We start from the raw sequence: 19,100 nt of genomic DNA, 5'->3' as shown, positions 1-19,100 counted from the left end.
AATTGACCAGTTGTCAGGCTGAAGAGCTTACGACAACCAGGTTTCTCCTTGGTAATATCTAATCCCGTCTCTATAAGATAGAGTGGTATGCTGTCCGGGCAAGAAGCAGTTTAATCATTAAATAGTGAACACTGGTTCGGTTTATGAAAAATAAACTGAAAAGCTTTACGGAATAAGCTGCTTTGTTTATCGCATGTGAGGGAGGCATACACTGTCAGGGAGGGACATCTCGAACACGTGTCTTACATTCCCGTTAGCTGACAAAAGAAAATAATCAGACAAACTTTTAGACGACGTCATAACCAACCTGGAATACTTCCTCACAAAATCCGGTTAGAAAAAAAAATCCAAACAAGTGGTCTGTTCAGGACAAGTCTCAGTAATGCCAAGAACTAGATGTCCTCGTCTTCATATTTTTCATTATTCAAGCTTTGTGTAGTGTCTTGTCACGATTCCTTCATATTCTTCATCATTATCAGCTGACTGAGCATTATAACAAAAAGCTTATTATTCTTAACTTCATTATCTTTGAAATCCCAATCATTCTGCAGTCTTATTATAGAAAGATCCCAAATACATACACCAAGTGAAAATATAACTACGATTTTTAAAGCAACTGGATACGACATTTACATTTCAAGAGCGACATTTTTTCAGTAGGTAATCTAGTTATATACGCAAATTCGCTACAGTTGAGCCGAGCACTCCATTACTCAAGAGATTTTTACCAACTTAACCTTTGAGCCTATAAAGAAGTACTGTACTGTACTCTCACTATTAACCAATGTTGGCAGCAAGCAACTGGTTTTAATGAATAATGACTGCTAGTATTTTTTAGGAATACATTTAAGTAAAATATTAACTCATGAGAACATATAAAAACAAGGCTCCTCAGTAACACGTCAGCGCAGCGTGTAACAGAAAACTACTCGCTGAGGATCCCGACAACTAATAATTTATACCATATGAACTCTTCAGGGTCGCCGAGTCCTGTCTCACTGATTACTCTTTCACTTTACATGTGCCAAAAAAGATGGTAAATACTAGAGAAGTCGACGATCTGTGTTTTATCAAAATATAAAAACACATTAGTGTCCGATCTGGAGGGGGTAGTATTTTGTTTTCACAATTTTCTCTGAATTTAAAATTTGTCTTTAATTTGCCGTCTAATGCTCCTAAAATGCTTCCCAGAGGTCCCACCCGATGTCTGGCTGGCAGGAGGGATGAAGTTTCTAGTCTGAAATTTTTTCAAACCTCTCCTGTTTATTAATCACTTAACACGCGTTACTAGATTTACTGAATAATTAAACTATAATTTATGTCCTCATTTTACGAAATTAATATATAGGCCTACACATTTATATAGTGTCTTAACTGAACATTACCTTACTGCAGATGTTTGGGTTGTACAGCTTAAAAGGTCTGAAGGAAGCGAGTACTGGAGGCTTTCGTTCACAGTGCTATGTAACAACTGATGGTATTTCTTACTTACCGCTAGTTCACTTGTAGGATTACCGTGTGGAGGAGGGGGGAGGCAAACTACCCAACAATAGTTACTACCCTTGCCTTGTTTGTTTAGTTGGAGTTCAACGGTGATTACGGCCAGTGAAACACAGTATATGACGTCTGATATGAAAGATAAAATTAAGAATAACAAATATTTTTCTTTCTAAAATCATGGAACTTTTTATATTTGTGGAGATTTGATGTGATCTTGACGTCACACATTTAATACTCACTCACAATTGGTCATCGGCAGCACAACACATATAAAATCGTTTCTCACTCTCCCCCCAAAAATGACGTTGGCTCAAACTAACAAAACCATAAAATATAGGAATGGGCGGCACCAGTGGAGATGTTTATTGAAGCTCAAATGTAAATACTGTGTACGCTGAATCAATATTGTAGGACTCTCCAACATGTCTGGAGCGTCGCGGTCGTGTTTGGTAACAATTTGTGGGGAAAGGTGTTTTAACGAGTTTCAATAAGGTATTGAACAAAAACTCTCGCGGAATTAAATAAAATCCTTTGAAAATACAAAAACAAACTCTATTATTTACATGATTCTCGTACGAGTGCAATATAGCTTTACTTTAAAAGTTGCTCCTTCAACAAGAATAATGTTCCTGTTGCTGATTTCAAATGTTATTTGTTTTGGTTTAAACGAAACTCAGCAAAAGTATGGACATGCTTTATTTAAACACTTGAAACTATGACGTAAAGTTTTAGGAGTTACTTGTAATACTCATTCGTAAGCAAGCGTGGACAAGCGAGGAGGAGAAACTCTTATGAAAGAAAGTAGTTCATAAGGTTTGCTAAGCACAGCCAAACTGTACAATACATGTATCAATCAGAGCGTCTATAGTCATGAAATGTAATGAGCTTGTAGAAATGTATAGCGAGTTTTAACGTTCAGGCACCACCTAACTATCACATGGGACTTAACTCTGACTCTGTATGTCAAAACTTAAACGGAATCTGTACCACTCACGTGAGCTTTGCACCTCCATCCTTCGTATCGCCAGTGACGTCTCGGCCCTGGATGAGTCAGCCGACAGTGGTCAAGTACCGAGTCAGCCACAAAACGCGTCACCCTGAAATAAAAATACGGCATTTATACAAACTCTGTATGATCATTTATTTTTTTTTATAAATTATGCTCGTCATAATGTCAGTGTATTATGGTATTTTTAATGATATAGGAATTTAATGGTTCCTCATTTTCAATTGCAACGTAAAGTATGAAAGCACACATTGTAAATAGTATTGTATTTTGTTTATGCAAGCATACTTCCTGGCGTGTCTGTCATCCACGGTTTCTAAAGCACCATCGTGGGACATGATGATAGTGGCGCGGTAGAGAATATTCAATGGAAATTTTCGAAGGGCTTGTTTAGAGGGAGAAAAAAAGTTATCGCCAGGAAATTGGAAAGCGCGAGTGTGTAATGATAATTCACATTCCAATAACCATACATCACATTCTAGGAAATTACATATATAAATTGACTTTATATTTCCTAAGTACAATAATTTAGAGAATATACACATGTAGTTAAGACAGACACAGGTTCTCACAGAGAGGGAGTAAATTTTGGCGCGCCATTCAGTATGTCAATGATAGTGCACAGACTCCCCAGGTCGTGAGAGATTAGCATCGTCTCCAATGTGTAATTTGTTGGTTCAAGCTGTGATTAAGTACCAGCTCGTGCGCAGCCTGGGAAGTTACTGTGCCGTATTTTCACCATTGTATTTCTTCATGCAGGTTCTCTATTATTTTTTCTTTATTCCTTCAATAAGTGAGAATTATTTGCGTATACATAATCTAAGTGTTCATAGGACATATGGTATATATAATTAGAGTATATTATTACACATTATTATCTCAGCAATTGTAAGTTAAATACGGAGGGAAATCGCCAGTTAACTTCCAACAAAGCGTCAGTTGCTGGTCGACCTAACATGTAATGTTCACCCGTCTTCTAATAACAGGCTGGTCACGCAGAGGATCTGAAATTATATAAAATAATTGTTATTATAGCTGTCCAGTTGTGTATATACTATGGTTGCCATATTTAAGATCCTTCTGCTGCAATAATGAATTTACCAACCCTTTCATAATGTTCTCAACAGTTGCACATGGTGTTCAGTTAATAGAAATTTTAGATCTTTAGATTTTGTAAAAAAAAAGAAGAAAAAATCCGTTCGACATGAATTATTAGATGAAAACAGTAAATTTTCTTTTGGTATTGAAGTTGGTTGAATCAGATAGAAATCACTGCTGACCTAATAACAGTGGTTACTATTAACATGTACACCTTTGCACACTTTACAGACATTTTATTGTACTTGTTTCGCTTTTATTATTGTTTCAACCACCTCCATGTACAGTCTGGAGGTGTGTGAGTGTGTGTGTGGGTTTTCTTCGCAATGTTAGAGGAGGTGATGGCGAGGAACACGGTGGATCCGTTGCTGGTAAAGGACTTGAAAAGAAACGGGACGATGATGATAAACAGACATGACTACTGTACCGTGAACTGTTGTTGTATTGTGTTTTAGATGCTTAAGCTACCAGGAGTATTAACCCCAGTTCACTGCATCTTAATTCATTGCAACGGACAATTCTTTAAAAACAAAACAAAAGACGAAGCATTAATTGCTTGAAATGATTAATTAATAAATATTTTTTATGTAACTTATTAATAACGAGATAATACTAGTTTTCCCGTTGTTATGGGTATAATGACAAGAAGTCGATTTTTTTTCATTGTCATAAACTCAGGAGAAGTTATCACGAGGCTGTGCTAGGTTTACCCAAGACACTAAATAATTCACGCGTCACCCACCCCCACAGCGTCAGCCGAGTGGGCCTGATGCCAAATACTCGAAGATTCATAATGAGTGAATCTTTAATAATCCACGATAAAAGAAATATGTAATAACGTGAGACAAAAGAGAATCAAATGGGTTCTCGCAAGGCAACATAACAACAGTAAAACACTTAGAACGCGCCATTAATTTTTTTTAAGATCTTTTAATCTTCTGCCGTGACCTTTGTTGTTGCGTGACTTTATCGTTGCCTCTGTGACCTTCAAATTGTTTTTGTGACCTTGAATTTGTTGTTGTGACCTTGAATTTGTTGCTATGTGACCGTCACCATTCGATTACCAACCTCAGGCTCAGTTCTCAACAGATTGTGAACAAAAACCTGCGCCTTGGATATATCGTAGGTACCACTTTCAGTACACGGACCCGGAGCTTGGCCTCAATACATGTAAACTTGGTGGGCAACCTGACTCACTACATCCTGGCATGTTGTGAAACTTCCTCCTGCAGGTCCCCAGCCACCACACCATCACGCCGCCCCTCCTACAGACAGATTAGGTGGCACATTAGGGACCTGTCATTCTTTGCTATAAACAGGTGAGCTTGTACAGGGAATCCTCCTTATGTACGTTTATCTTTCCTTCACTATATGTAACTTGTTAACACCACCAATGGCCCCTCAGGTACTCGCTTCCTTTAATTATCTGTCGCAAACAAGAACTTTGCATATTTCTCTTTGGGAGATGTAAAACTCTGTACAGGACGCAAGGGGGGTGCACAATAAACTAGCTCCTGTACCTGTGTGCGTGACCTTGATCGTCGTTGTGACCTTAAGTTTGTGTATGTGTAAGTGATCTTGACCTTATTTACAACACAAAAATCATTATTTGTTCCAGGTTATGATCGTGTATGTCTGTGTAGTCTTTGAAAATGCTTTTTTTTGGTGTTTTGATAATAGATGTAAATATTTACACACACACACACACACACACTACTACTTTGCTGTCACTCGGAATTGAGTTTGACGATCATCCAGCTATGAGAAAATGATACGCGTTCACATACACACACACGATTCATTGAAGTATATATTCATAATCGCATGGAGACGTACGCACTGACGCACTGGAAGACAGAATTAGTCGCATGAGCTTCCAACATAACTATGGGTAACACCAACATTGGATGCTGCGGTTGACCGTCTTTCCGCTCTACCTACTATAGGCCCCACAACACACGACTCTACACCAGCTAGCATTCACGACGTAACATCACTAACAGCATCTCTATTAATATTTTTCTCTCTCCTCTCTAGCTGCTCTGAATGCCAAACCTCACCTCCCCTACCAGCTCCTAGGAACCCGAGGGCTAGAGTGACCTTACCCTTTGGGTCTTGTATTTTTTGCTCCTTGAATATTTGAATCATCATGAGGCATAAAGGAAAGAATTTACATGTCTTCATTTTCCTAAGCATCGGTCGTTTTCACATGTTTCATCTCTTTGTATCCAAGTCTTCCGTTCATCGCTTCACGACACACAAGGAATATATTCACCTGTGCAGTCGTTTATACCGTAGTCATTTTATATTTTTTCTCTCCTCGTTATACAATTCTTTATATCTTTTTAAAAGTTGATTCATCTTGTGATAAAGCGATTGATAATTCGTTCCATTATATAAAATTTACATTAAAAAACAATCCTAATGAAATGTAAAAAAAATTAAACAATCTATATATTAATATCGCATTGTATGTATTTTGGTTCATTGTGGTTAAAAAGACGATTTGGGTTGAAAGATACAATAAATTTACGATCACCCAACACTGAGGAGAGGCTACACTAACTCTTCACTGTAATGATTTAACTCAATGAAAGAATAAACCAATCGAGTAAAACATTTTAATCCCTTGAGTACAATTAGTCCATCGAGTTCCGATTTTCAACCCCTTGAGTACATTAACAACCCCTTGAGTACGATAACAACCCCTTGATTGCGATAACAACCCCTTGAGTACTATAACAACCCCTTGATTACTATAACAACCCCTTGAGTACGATAACAACCCCTTGATTACTATAAAAACCCCTTGAGTACGATAACAACCACTTAAATACAAAAACTGTAACCCTTGAGTTCAATGTCTTTAATCTTTGAATGAGATGGCCAATTTCCTGATTACAGTGACATAGTGCTCAAGGGGATACAGTCAGTTATATTTCATGTAAAGAATAACTGCAATGAGAGAAAGAAAAAGAAACACGATTTGTTTCGTATTCACACGTAATCCTTGTAAGGTGATTCCGATGTGTATGGTAAAGGTTCAGCGATATATAGTTTGTCATAGAGTATACACAAGGACATGCTAGCATCATCTACGAGAGAGAAGTGATATGGTCTAGGGGTGTTTCCTATCCACTAGGTGTCAGTCTATATGGTTCCGGATATCTTCAGGTTGGGATTTTCATCGTTTATGAGATCCACACACCGTTAATGTGCCAAGTTTGCATGGATGAGGCAATATTTATTTTTCTTCATCTTTTCATGTATTTTAAAGGAAACACCAGGATAAACAACGACATATGTGTATAGTATAATTATTATAATTGATATATTTCCGCAAATTTGGATGGAGATATAATGTAGGTTGTTAATATAAATTGCTCGTTTAAAATTTTGCAGTTCCGGATGTGGGGAAAATGAGCATCGTTTGGTAAGTGTTCCAAGAAGAGACACCTCATGAACAACCCCCCTCTCCCGCCCCCCCCGCCTCAACCACCCTCTCACTCCTTTGCATTACTTAGCATTCAAATATCTATTGCTTGCTTGCCTGCTGATCGTGTCGTGTTGATGAGTGTAGAACATATTTACGGACCGGTTATTTGAAAAAAAAAAGGTTCTGCAGTAGCTATGAGAGACACACGTCTAACATGTTAAACTGTACAGCGGATTACAGATATTTAGCCACTTTTTTTAAGTGGGATGAACTTCAATTACAACAGACAATGCAAAAAACAGACCAGTTCATAGTAAATGATCATTTATGAAACTCCAAATGAAACGACAACTCACGAAACCCAGTGAAATTTTAGCATGGGAGTGAGGACGCCGCGACAGGTAGATCCCTCGCTCTTCCCGGCCGCCTCCAGTCAGATCCTCACAGCCGTCGCGTTTAGACTCTTGATCCCTCATCCTTCTGTCCTCTGCTTGTCATCCCAGGCCAATTGGACCGAGACTCGGCCCTCCAACAGCCACCTCCTAAGTCAGTCTACACAGCATCTCACCGGCTGCAGGACCCGCTTGAGATATATCTCAGAGGCAGTGGGAGACGAAGAGAGATCACAGAAGACAACATGTCACTGGTGAAGACGGCACTTCTTGGCCTGACTGCTGCCATCATGGTCATCATGGTTTGCAGTAAGTTTAAGTGTGTTTATTTAGGAAAGTGTGTGTTCGCGTCACAGTGTGTGTGTTTGTGTGTGTGTGTGTGTGTGTGTGTGTGTGTGTTTGTCTTTGTGTAAGAGGTGCTAAGTGGGGAATGAGGTGTGGGTATTTGTCTGTACAGTAGAAAGTACAACACATCTGTAGGTATCACTTAAAAGTTTAAAATATTACTTTTTAAGCTTCGTTGAAAAAAAAAGTAATTTTTTTACATAATTGTTTTTTTTTTGCGGAAGACCTACTGTAGTGGTCCTTGATCCCTCAGCTGTAGCAGGGAGTTCGTGCTTAAAATACCCCCTTCCAGTCACCGTCGAAGGCCTCCTCCGTGGAGACACCCGCAATTACGCCCTGCACAAAAGAATATTTAACGAGGATTTTACGACTTTGATGCAAATGAGAAGAAATGCGTTGTTGACTTCCTGCTTCTGAGGGATTCCCATGTGTTGAACTGACCCTTGAACTCACCTATGCTAAAAGAGGCATTGTTTTAGTTAACCCTCAGGCTACATCAGTCCTGGAGTGTTTATAACGAAGAATTAAAACCTTAAATTAAAAAAAAAAAACTATCCCAGCTTAATGCTCCAATTATGCTCCGAGGTGGTTTATACTATTCTTTTGGGTGTCAGTTCTAGATTGAGGATGATATACAAAGTTATCTGTCAGGTACTGTGTAGGAGGAGCCTGGCAGTCCTCCTCCTTATCTTCTGTTTACTTCTTTCCTCTTACTCTTGTATTTGTTTCCTAGAATCAATTCAAGCACTTCGGCTACACCCAACCTCCGTCTCCTCATCTCTTCGTTTGGAGACTTCGTTCTGCCTTCACTGACATCTCTCGTACTCACTCTTCCTCCTGCTCTCACTCGATCCCTCTCTCCTGCTCTCACTCAACCCCTCTCTCCTGCTCTCACTCATCCTCTCTAATACTCTTCACTCTGACTTTCATTCGCCCTCCTCATCCACTACCACTCTCACTTGCCCTTCACCTCTGCTGCCTCGCCCCTCCCACACCTTCTCCCTCCTACTCGTGGGTGGTGACAGAGACCTCACCTCGCCACTCCAGATCCTGTCCACCTTTCTCTCCTCTCTGATCACAAATCCAGAAACATCAATCAACCTCACCTTGTTCCACCTAACCTAACCTAACCTCCCCTAGGTAGTACAGGGGTGGTGTTGTAAGGAGGGGGGAGGAGGAAGGGAAGAGAGAGGAGGAGGTATGGAGGCGGGGGGAGGAAGGAAGAGGGAGGAGTGGGAGGGTCTTCTTAACTTATCATATGGGACACTGACCGGTCGGGTGAAACTCAATAGGGTCACTCAAGCTATGACTGTGTGTGTGTGTGTGTGTAGGCTGCCTTGGTGAGAGATTACTTCACTGCTTCGTAAGGGGAGAGAGGATACAAGAATCTCTGTGGCGACTTATAATACTGCCGTCTTTTTCGACTAATGTTCGGTCTGTCGTCAATAATTTTCATTTATTTATCGCACATTCTGGTTAGGTTAGGTTAGGTTAGGTTGGGAAGTAACCAAGAAATTGTATGATAAATGGTGCTATGGAGACATTAGATTCGTGGTGGCTTTTGTTAAATTAAATATCTAACTAATAGAATGATTTTTTACGAGCACTGGACAATAACAATACATCTAAACGTAAGGCCAAGATGACTTAAAATCCAGGAATATTCACATTCTTCTCAAACGAAAGATTCTGGGTGTCTGAAAAGTCTTGAACTATCCTGAATAGTCGCATATCATCGCTCTTGTCTAAACTGTTTATCGGGAAGGCCACCAGACGTATAAGAAGTGGGTCGGTCCTCGCCGTGAGATTTATGTCGCTTGTTTTGTAACGTAAAACTGAGTGTTTGAATACCTTTTTTTTTAAGGTAGACTCGTTAACATCAGTACCGAAACCTTCTTTACGTGTGTTAGTAGGTCATAAGGTGTTTACGCTTTCCTTATTCTAGTTTATTATCGTATTCACCATCTTCACGGGACGAAGCTGTACTGTATGTAGGACGCTGGCTTTCCCTCGCTTCTTCCTCTTGCAATACAAACACATCTAGTTCCTTTTCTTCTTATCTCACAAACACTGCTTGTATTTCTCTGTTTTTTCATCACATCCGTCTTCCTTTCAACTTCTTAGTAGTCGCTGTTCTTCCTCTCAGATTTATTCGTTTTCTTTGTTTCATTCCGCATCACAGTACAGTAATCTTATAAAGGAATCACTTGCCTCTCCTTCACCTCCTGTCTCTCCCTACTTTCTCTCTTAAACCTTCTCTGTTTCCCCCTTCAGATCATCCGGGTTCAAGGACAAACTCGTCGACCGGAACCTGTGAGGAATTTCAGACTTCCCTTGGATCACCTGCAGCTTAGGTACCCCAGCTTATTTCACCCGATACTTAAACACACTAATGCTAACCTAACCTACCCACTCAAGGTAGCGTTAGTGTGCTTATTCGTCAGAAAAATAAGCTGGGATGGTTAATCTTCAGGTGATCCAGAACACGTTATCAAGAATCTGCCATTGGTTTTTTAAACCTCACCAGAATAACATCATTAGCACGATAAAGATTTCCACCCGTCAGGTCAGGTTAGGTTTGGATTGGGTTGACTAAACACAGCCTCCAGTCTCAAAAAATATCTGAAATCTTAGACATTGCTTGTAATTATTCACGTATATAGAAACAAACGCACACGTACACACAAAGACGCACACGTACTGAACTTAAAAAAAAAAACCTGAAAGGGAAGTTCACGAGAGTTCATTTCAGGCTCACAGAAAACTTAAGTGAGCATTTTTTGTTATGATCCAGGCCATCGTTGCCTCGTCACTATCTCTAATCACTACGTTCGTAAAAACGTCTTCTCTCTAGCTCTGACACCTTCCGTAAAAGGTCAAAGGGTTATCTGATGAGTCAGCTGGGAATGCGTCAGTGGCTGGCCCTCAAAAACCAGTTCGTGTGGGCATGTCGAAATCACCTCGACGAGCAGTTCTTTGTGGCCTGGTTTAAATATTTCATAAAGCAGCAAAAATGTCTGTAATCTTATATAATTTCTTTCGGTGGATATATTTTTTCAGTGCGTTTTTGTAGTAGAAACTCTGGAACAAGAGAGAGAGAGAGAGGAGTCGTGGTGTGGTGAGCAGAGGAGCGTCGTGGTTGGTTGAGTTAAGGTTACTGCTCCAGGCCTCAACACCAGACGCTACAAAGACATAGGCGTCGCGGTCAGTAAGCGAAATTACTAGCGGTACACACACACTCACACTAGATCCAAAAAAGGAAAGACGTACTCGGCCACGCACCTCCACACTCTAGTCGTCATGGAGGACACATGATGGTTTGGTTAAATTTTTTATACGCAAGTAACCTAAAATGTAGTCAGTCTTTAAATCACCTTTGGTTTGTTAGTGAATCATTATAAAGGTGAATTCCGTGGTGAGAGAATATTATAGTTTATTGACAAAGTGTTGTGACTACACCCATTCTGGTTGAATAATTAGTTGACAAATCCTATAAAAGTAAACACAGCGTCATATACAGTACAGGTGTATATTATGTGACACACACTCCGTCACACCTTTGAAGAATAATTTATTACAACATTAATATGTAGTGAATTATGAATATTAAACTTACCTTATTAGAAACGAGTTATCTTTTGAAACCCGGGCACGGCAAAAAGGCGTACCCAATAGCCTGGGCTGTAGTAGTTATCACCCACGAGCCATTTTTAATCGACAAACTCAAGTGCAGAATTATAGTGAATATTGTATCAGTGTTTGACAAATAACAAACCTGAGGACTTGAGATTAACTACATAATAATAATATTATCCACTTTGTGTGTGGACCAATTGTCAGGTTGACCATTGATAAGACCGGGTTCTTTTTAATGACCGGACATTCCTTGACGATACATATCAAGGCAGTGATTTACAACCTTGACTGTTGACCCCCGGGCATAACAGCACCAAATGATGCCTAGCTCTTGTTTAGCGAGACCTTACCACAGCGCTCAAGAAACAAGAATATTTACTTTGATTTCTGATAGTTGTAGGGAAAACCTACTGAGAACGCGTGCTTCAAGACCTTAGTTACTGAAGCGCACAACTACATGGGGAAAACAACACTCACGAGACTATGTCCCGACGGACGGGGGTCGGGCAGCATACGGTGAGGTTTCTGCTGGTCTCACTTTTTATCTCTTTAGAACACACTTAAAGATTACAATTATTATAATAAGTAGTAACGTGTTAATAAAAAAAACCAAACACAAGGACAGGATTGGTTACGTCATTGACAAGTGTGAAGGAGTGGAATTAATTTAGCCACCACTCTCAGGGGCAAGTTGTGGCCGCTTCCGGGAGCTATTTTCTGAAGCTCTCCAGTAAGCGTAATTGTTACCGGCATTTTAGTAGTTGTGAGCAGTAATTATAATGTTTAAGTCAGTGAGGCAGGCGTTGTTGATTATACAGTAGCCTCGTGCACGGTTGGAGGGAGGCGGGGCGGCAACACGGGCGGGGAGGTGGAGTGTAGTGAGAGCATCACCACGAGCGGTTCTGATCACGCTATAATTCATCAACCAGAACATTTTATACTCAATGCCTTTTAGTGGTAATGTACAATGACCTCCACTGCACCACAACGAACACTACTACTGCATTATAAGCTTACTTCTCATGTTTTAAATTTGTTTGGTTTTGTTGTCATACGCTTCATAATTGATATAACCAACATAGGTTTAAATTCAATTACTTGGTGGAAGCCTAAAGATGCTGGTGTTATAATGTAATACTACGCCTCAACAACTAAGATCTTTAAGGGTGTATCTAGGCGAGTAATTAGTTATCAATAATTAAAAAAAGAGTTACAACGCCCTGGTACTATAAAACACGTACCGAAAACAGGAAAACTGAACACGTGGAGTGATTGGTATGTTTGAATTATAAACCATCAGCCTATGTGCAGAAAACATACGAATTTATGAACCTTCTACACACTGAATATTCTACAAGTGCCAAGTATTTATTGAACAACTGTGTGTGTTGACCAGGTGTAAAATGCTCAGTGTACCTGGGGCGGTGCAGCTAGCTCAGTTGACCACGACAATGGGTGTCACCTAGCAAGTCACCTGACCTAGGACAGGTTGAGTCCACACACCAAGTTCCTCACTACTACCTCAGACACACTGTTGATGATGCAACACTTGATGCTCTCAAGGATAAAGAACTAGTAATAAGTACGCTTGCCGGTGGTGGAGTAAGCCTTCGGTGAACAAGCAACCTGTCACGTAATCTATTGTCTGCTGAATACTAAGAGGATAAAAATCTTTTTGGCCACCCTGCACCATAATATAGAGACGCACACACTTTAGGTATATCGTACGCCTGGCAACACAAATTTGTGGAAAGGGGGAGGGGGCAGACACGTGCTGTGTTACTATGGCCCCCTAGACTCCTACGGCCCACTTCGAGAACCACTCCATTTTAACATTAACACATCTAAAACGAATAACATCAACGGCATTATTGTACCAAGAGAGGGTGAAGGGTACAAACTGCCACGCCACCTAACAAGTAGAAAAGCAACAACGTCACATCTCCCTGCTTAAAAGAAACAAAGGCAAGTTGGTGGAGCTGCAAACCTTTCCAAGGACATTCTTTTTTAACAGATGAGCTCATGCCTGAAGGTCAATAATGGTAGCCTATTGTGTGAACCTGAAGGCAGCGTGATTTTTACATTATTTGGGTTTCCTCTGGGCTCTAGATATTTTTATAATGTTCAAGTTCTCTTTTAATACACATGATCATAACTAAATCTCTGTATAATTGACGTGGGTAAAGAGTTCCTATGGGTCATGTGTTAAACAATGAATGAAGAGCGCCGTAGTTGAAGAGAGTGTAGGATGGTGAGTCGTGTCACCCATTGCTTGATAATATAAGTGAAATAAAGAGTTCAGATGGACTGGAAGGTTAATGGGAAGTAGATCTATTAATGCATGCGAAAAATAATTCTATATTAAGTAACAATGGTTAAAATTGAAAATGTGCCGTACAATGAACATGTGGTGTTATTATAATATAAATTACTTCTACTCCACCTATTTCTACCTTTATATTTACAACTTACGCCATTATAGATCATTATTTCCTGTATATTCGATCATTCTCTCATGTTTATGTTCACAGGTCAGGCGGCGGAAAATGTGGTCTCTTCCAACTGTATGGGTTGCTTGTGCGAGGCGTCGACGAGGTGTAATGCCTCTGCGGGCTGTACCACCCCTTACCCTGGAGGCTACTTCTGCGGCGCCTTCCTCCTTTCCTGGGCCTTCTGGGCTGATGCTGGCAAACCCGTGATCAAAAACGATGACCCTGAAAAAAAAGGCGGTTAGTAGCAACTTCTGTATTTTATTATTCAAATTTTACCCACGTTTTGAGTTTCCATACACTTGTACATTAACCTATCCAAAATCAGTTCTGAGAGTTCAGTGTTCCTTTTCCTGCTTATTTAAATTATTCTAAAAGAAAAATGTGAGTGATTTGGGATAATTTGAATTTTTTTAATACACTTTTGCCTAGTCTGAATATTGGCGCGTTTTATCAGAGATAATCCAATTGATACTTTTAAAGACGTAGAGTTTAAGTTGTTCGGAGAATTATCAAAGTAACAGTCATCATTACAACCTGTGAATAAGATTTATGGGTCAATGACTCTAGATTTATTTTGGGTGATAAGTATTTTAAACTCTGAAGATAAGATACGTATTGTCAAGATAATGAAAAGCTGTATATTTTTGGCAGCATTTGAGAACTGTGCCTTCGACCTCCCCTGCGCCGCCAAAGCAGTCCGCCAGTACATGAAGAAGTTCTCTGCCGTGAGTATAGTGTTTCTCAGTGGTCATGAAGCAGCATGCTAACACGAAACAAACAGCGGGTTTTATACGTGAGGCATGATCTTATATCAACGTGGCTGTTAAATAAGCATCAGTGGAATTGTTTAAAGGGAAAGTTGTTCAAAGAAATATTGCTTGCTATGTTAGGGTAAAACTAATTAACTAACTTAAGTGTTAACTTTTTGGGGAGGAAGGAGTGAAGTGTCATTAGGGATATTCTTTTGTCTGTTTTTAAATCAACTTTAACATGGGTTTTGTCATTTGGTTATTACTCTCATTATGCTGTGAAATAATTATCTCTTCCTAATGGTTTACCCTTTACAGGATCATTTTAATTATATATCTTTTATTAATAGTAGGAAATGATGCTCGAGTTTATACCCTTAACTTTTCCATTGTGTTGTACTGTATATAGTTATCAAGCCCTGGAAATTAGAGGTCGAACTTCATCTTTGTGTCGTGAAACAAGTTGAAACCGCGCAGTATTTCTGTGGACTTGTGAACAGTATACAATGCTATACACTGTATTTGTTCACCCATTTGTGTTGATGTCGTAAAACCTATTATAAATTTGCCCATGGTTATCTGTAAACTATAATAGGAGTTATTTTACAAGAGTTTTGGGTTTCTTATAACTAATCGTTGCTGATGTAGGACTGTAACGGTGACGGCGAAGTGACCTGCATCGACTTTGTAAGGATACACAAGTATGGTGTGAGCGGCTGCAGGTCTCCACTAGTCGGCGCCTTCAAAACACAATATGAAGAATGCACTACTCGTCTCGGCTTCATTTAGTACGGTTGCACACTTGCCAGTCTTGTTATGAATTAAACGCTTAACTGGCTAAATTTTCTTTTAGTTACACATTGTTCAATCTGCAGAACACTATAGACATAATCCTTTCTTCTAAATTCTTATTTTAATATCTGATAAAGTTGTATGGGGTTGCCACATTAGTTTTCAATGTAATAAATAATTTTTCCATCATAAAAGCTATTATCAGTGTTTAGTGACAAAATTGATTGCATACCAGGCCATAATAATATGGCTAAAATTCCACGAGAAAGATCACAAGCTTGGGAAGCACCTAAGGCAAATTTTCAGTCTTAAGTGTTGTTAAAATGGTAATGGTTATATATGCTCAGTATAAAATATTTCCATCTGATGAGTTTTCCTAAGACTTGATGTTGTGCGAGTAACTTGGTTCCAGAAGTTGAAGATCACCGACAATTTAGGACAGGATGAAGCTAACAAAACCAAGATTCATTTAGGACAGGATGAAGCTGACAAAACCAAGATTCATTTAGGACAGGATGAAGCTAACAAAACCAAGATTCATTTAGGACAGGATGAAGCTAACAAAACCAAGGTTCATTTAGGACAGGATGAAGCTAACAAAACCAAGATTCATTTAGGACAGGATGAAGCTAACAAAACCAAGATTCTATTATAAGACACGAATGTTGCTATTATAATGTAGTATTGAGCTTCAACAGCAAAGATCTTCAAGCGCGTTCTTAGATTAGGAATTACATTATTCGCTCACAGGTAAAAATTATGTTAGGATGCTGATGGTACAAGGTATTACTTCACTTCCATTTCAAGCGTTATACCTTTTGACTATAGTATTATTTCAACCGATTCTGAAAATTAATCCCACTAAGAAAGTTCACACTATGACTAAGCTTCAACGCAGTCACGGTAACCCCATATTGCGTAACGTTTTTCCTCCCAACATTAACAAATTATAAAAAATAAACCAGATGAAGTAGTTTTGAAATATTCAATGCCTGCAGACATAAAAATTTGTAATAAACAGCTGCATGCAGAACTATAATTAGGTGTAGTTATATAAAATGACATAAGTTATCAATGTTTAATTAGATAGGTATAAATAAATAGTATAAACTTTGTTCATTAAGATGTCTTTAAATATATGAACCATAAATATTGACTAAGTGCGGGTTCGCCACTTCTGTTTTCCAACTTTTCATAAATTTCAAACTTAAAATTTCTATTATTATTTGCATGTGTAGATATCCGTAAGAAGGATGGGTGTGGTGATGGTGATGGCAGGTGATGGTAACTGAATCTTAAAGTAGAAAAAATAACGATTTATAGAGATTTTAAGGTAAGCAGAATAATAATATAATATTATAAATTGCGTTTCACTCTATCAACACCTTCAGTAGTGGGAGTTAATTACCTATCCGAGCAAAATTCTGATCAAGCCTCACGATTTAATCATCATGCTATGCTTTTAAGGCTAACTTTAAATATAAAAATAATATATTAAAAGGATAATAGTTATAAAAGAATAGTTTTTGCAGTATATAAATTGTAAGAATAAATGATGACAAGGTTTGTTGAGTATTCTTTGTTAACTGTACTGATCAATATGGTTAATGCACACCATTATGATACACACACACACACACATATATATTGGGCTAATGAAATATATATATATATATATATATATATATATATATATATATATATATATATATATATATATATATATATATATATATATATATTGTGTGCAATTTCGCAGACAATTATAATCAGACGAAAAGTACTTAATTTACAGTAAATCACACACAGACTCAGAGACAATGCTATATTTTTCAACGCTCAGTCTTCTTTTGTATTTTTAAGAATTATTTATGTAAAAGCTAATGCAGTTTTTACTCCCACAGGGAGTGCAGGGCGTGAACAATGACTGCAACGGGGATGGCAAGGTGGATTGTGTTGACTTCGCCTTCATGCATATGCTGGGTGGCTTTGGCTGTCATGACTCCTCCCTCCTTACTACTGATTTCTACAAGAGATTCGATACTTGTTGGAAAGTGGTTCAAGCAGCAACTGTAGGTGGCGGATCTTCGTAGATTTGGTTTTGTTTAATTTTCATCCCTTTATCTTGGAGACCATATTGTGTTATTGATCAAACCAGTTGATACTACAGCCTAATACAGTTATAGAGTACAGTACAGTATTACTAGGTGACAAATGATGGAAAAACTGGAGTTGGAAACTGGAGACCTTAGTTACTGAAGCATATTAGTACATTTCAACAATAGTTTATTTTGTACGTTTAAAACTTACGTAACTTAGAAGGGTTAAGACCGCAAGATCTAAAGCAGCAGTGAGGAGAGTACAAATTATTCTTTAACCAGCGGATACCCGATACACCAAGGTGAAGCACAGTATTCTTATGGCTGGTCAACATAGGAACATTTATGGTCTCCAGGTTTCTAGTGATCATTTAAGTCTGACAACCACTCGTCTCATCCAGTAATTTATTCACAGTTGTAGGTAAACCTTTATGAGATATGTGCATTTATTTCACTATACATTCTATGATTGAGTTCCATTTTAAAGTTGCATATTAACGTGCAAGAATTTTCTGAGCATTGGAGGAGTCTGAATAATGTATTATCAGAATTTCATGTTGTGTGACAAGGTTGAGGACGCCGGTGTTATACTTTATTTGAGTTATTCATGAATATTTAGACGAAACTTTCGTTTATTGAAAAAAGGCTTTGGTGTGTAACTTGTAAACTGTAGATCCTTGTGTTGAATATGTTCTGTAAGACTTTGGGAACCTTGTTTACCTTTCAAGATTTATGGATGCTCATTGACTCTACAAAAACCACAGTGCCTCAGGTTTAGTTTAGTTATTATATTGTTGTTAGCTTTGATGCAAAACCTAGATAACTACAGTATCCTGCTATAGTACAGTTCAAGTTTGTTTTGGCCTTTATTTCTATGTTCAAGCATTAATGTCTTTATTGTCTGCAGTTGATCATGAAGGATACATCCCTACTACTGTCAGGTATTTTCACTTAATAAACATATTTAACGATAATATTAATTTTGTATAATTATTTATCAACCATGCATATTATGTCCACGATGTATATTTTCTCTACTGATGCACACTGACTAACTACACATGCCATAGAAAGAGCAAACGCCACAACAAAAAGGACTTCAAACACAGTAGCCATCAGCCATCCAAAACTTTTGTTATAGAGGAAAAAGGGGCGTCAAACTTGGCTCATGATATCCCAAGAAGGGTGTTTATCTCCTCTACAGCCCCTTATTACACATCCCATTATCTCTTACCAATAGCACACAACTGTACCGGAATAAAGAGCACAGTCAAATTTTGTAATAATTTATTTACTTTCATAAACTTGTTCACTGAGAAAAAGGGGTGAAAATGGAAACGGGATTATGTGTATGTTAGTAATACATCAAATAATTACTAATATTTTGTATCAATAAATAATAAACCTCACTCAAAATGGTTTTGTAAAAGTACCTGTATACAGTTGGGTAAGAACCATTTACAGTATAGGATCTAAACAGACTTTCCCATATAACTCTTAATAACTCAAGTTTCCCGAAACGAGAAAATTAAGTAATCAAACTCATCAACAGGTT

The 19,100-nt window shown here is 38.4% G+C and overlaps 1 protein-coding gene across 3 annotated transcripts; it reads left to right on the top strand.

Annotated features, from left to right (window-relative positions):
- The first annotated feature begins 7,460 nt into the window (after window positions 1-7,460).
- Window positions 7,461-18,519, top strand: LOC121879140 (lysozyme-like). Of its 3 annotated transcripts, XM_042385743.1 has the most exons (5): window positions 7,461-7,741; window positions 13,945-14,142; window positions 14,557-14,630; window positions 15,303-15,442; window positions 17,351-18,519. In XM_042385743.1, coding segments are annotated over exons 1-5 (477 nt in total). In that variant the 5' UTR covers window positions 7,461-7,677; the 3' UTR covers window positions 17,352-18,519. The 3 variants fall into 3 exon arrangements, with proteins under 3 accessions (XP_042241677.1, XP_042241678.1, XP_042241676.1); XM_042385744.1 differs by lacking the exon at window positions 17,351-18,519 and having other exon boundaries at window positions 15,303-15,443; XM_042385742.1 differs by lacking the exon at window positions 15,303-15,442 and having other exon boundaries at window positions 7,462-7,741.
- The last annotated feature ends 581 nt before the right edge of the window (window positions 18,520-19,100 follow it).

This window comes from Homarus americanus, unplaced genomic scaffold (genome assembly GCF_018991925.1).
Source record: "Homarus americanus isolate GMGI-L3 unplaced genomic scaffold, GMGI_Hamer_2.0 scaffold4060, whole genome shotgun sequence".
NCBI classification, from domain to species: Eukaryota; Metazoa; Arthropoda; class Malacostraca; order Decapoda; family Nephropidae; genus Homarus; species Homarus americanus.
The sequence above is the reverse complement of the archived record's forward strand: the minus strand, read 5'-3'. Positions and strand labels throughout refer to the sequence as shown.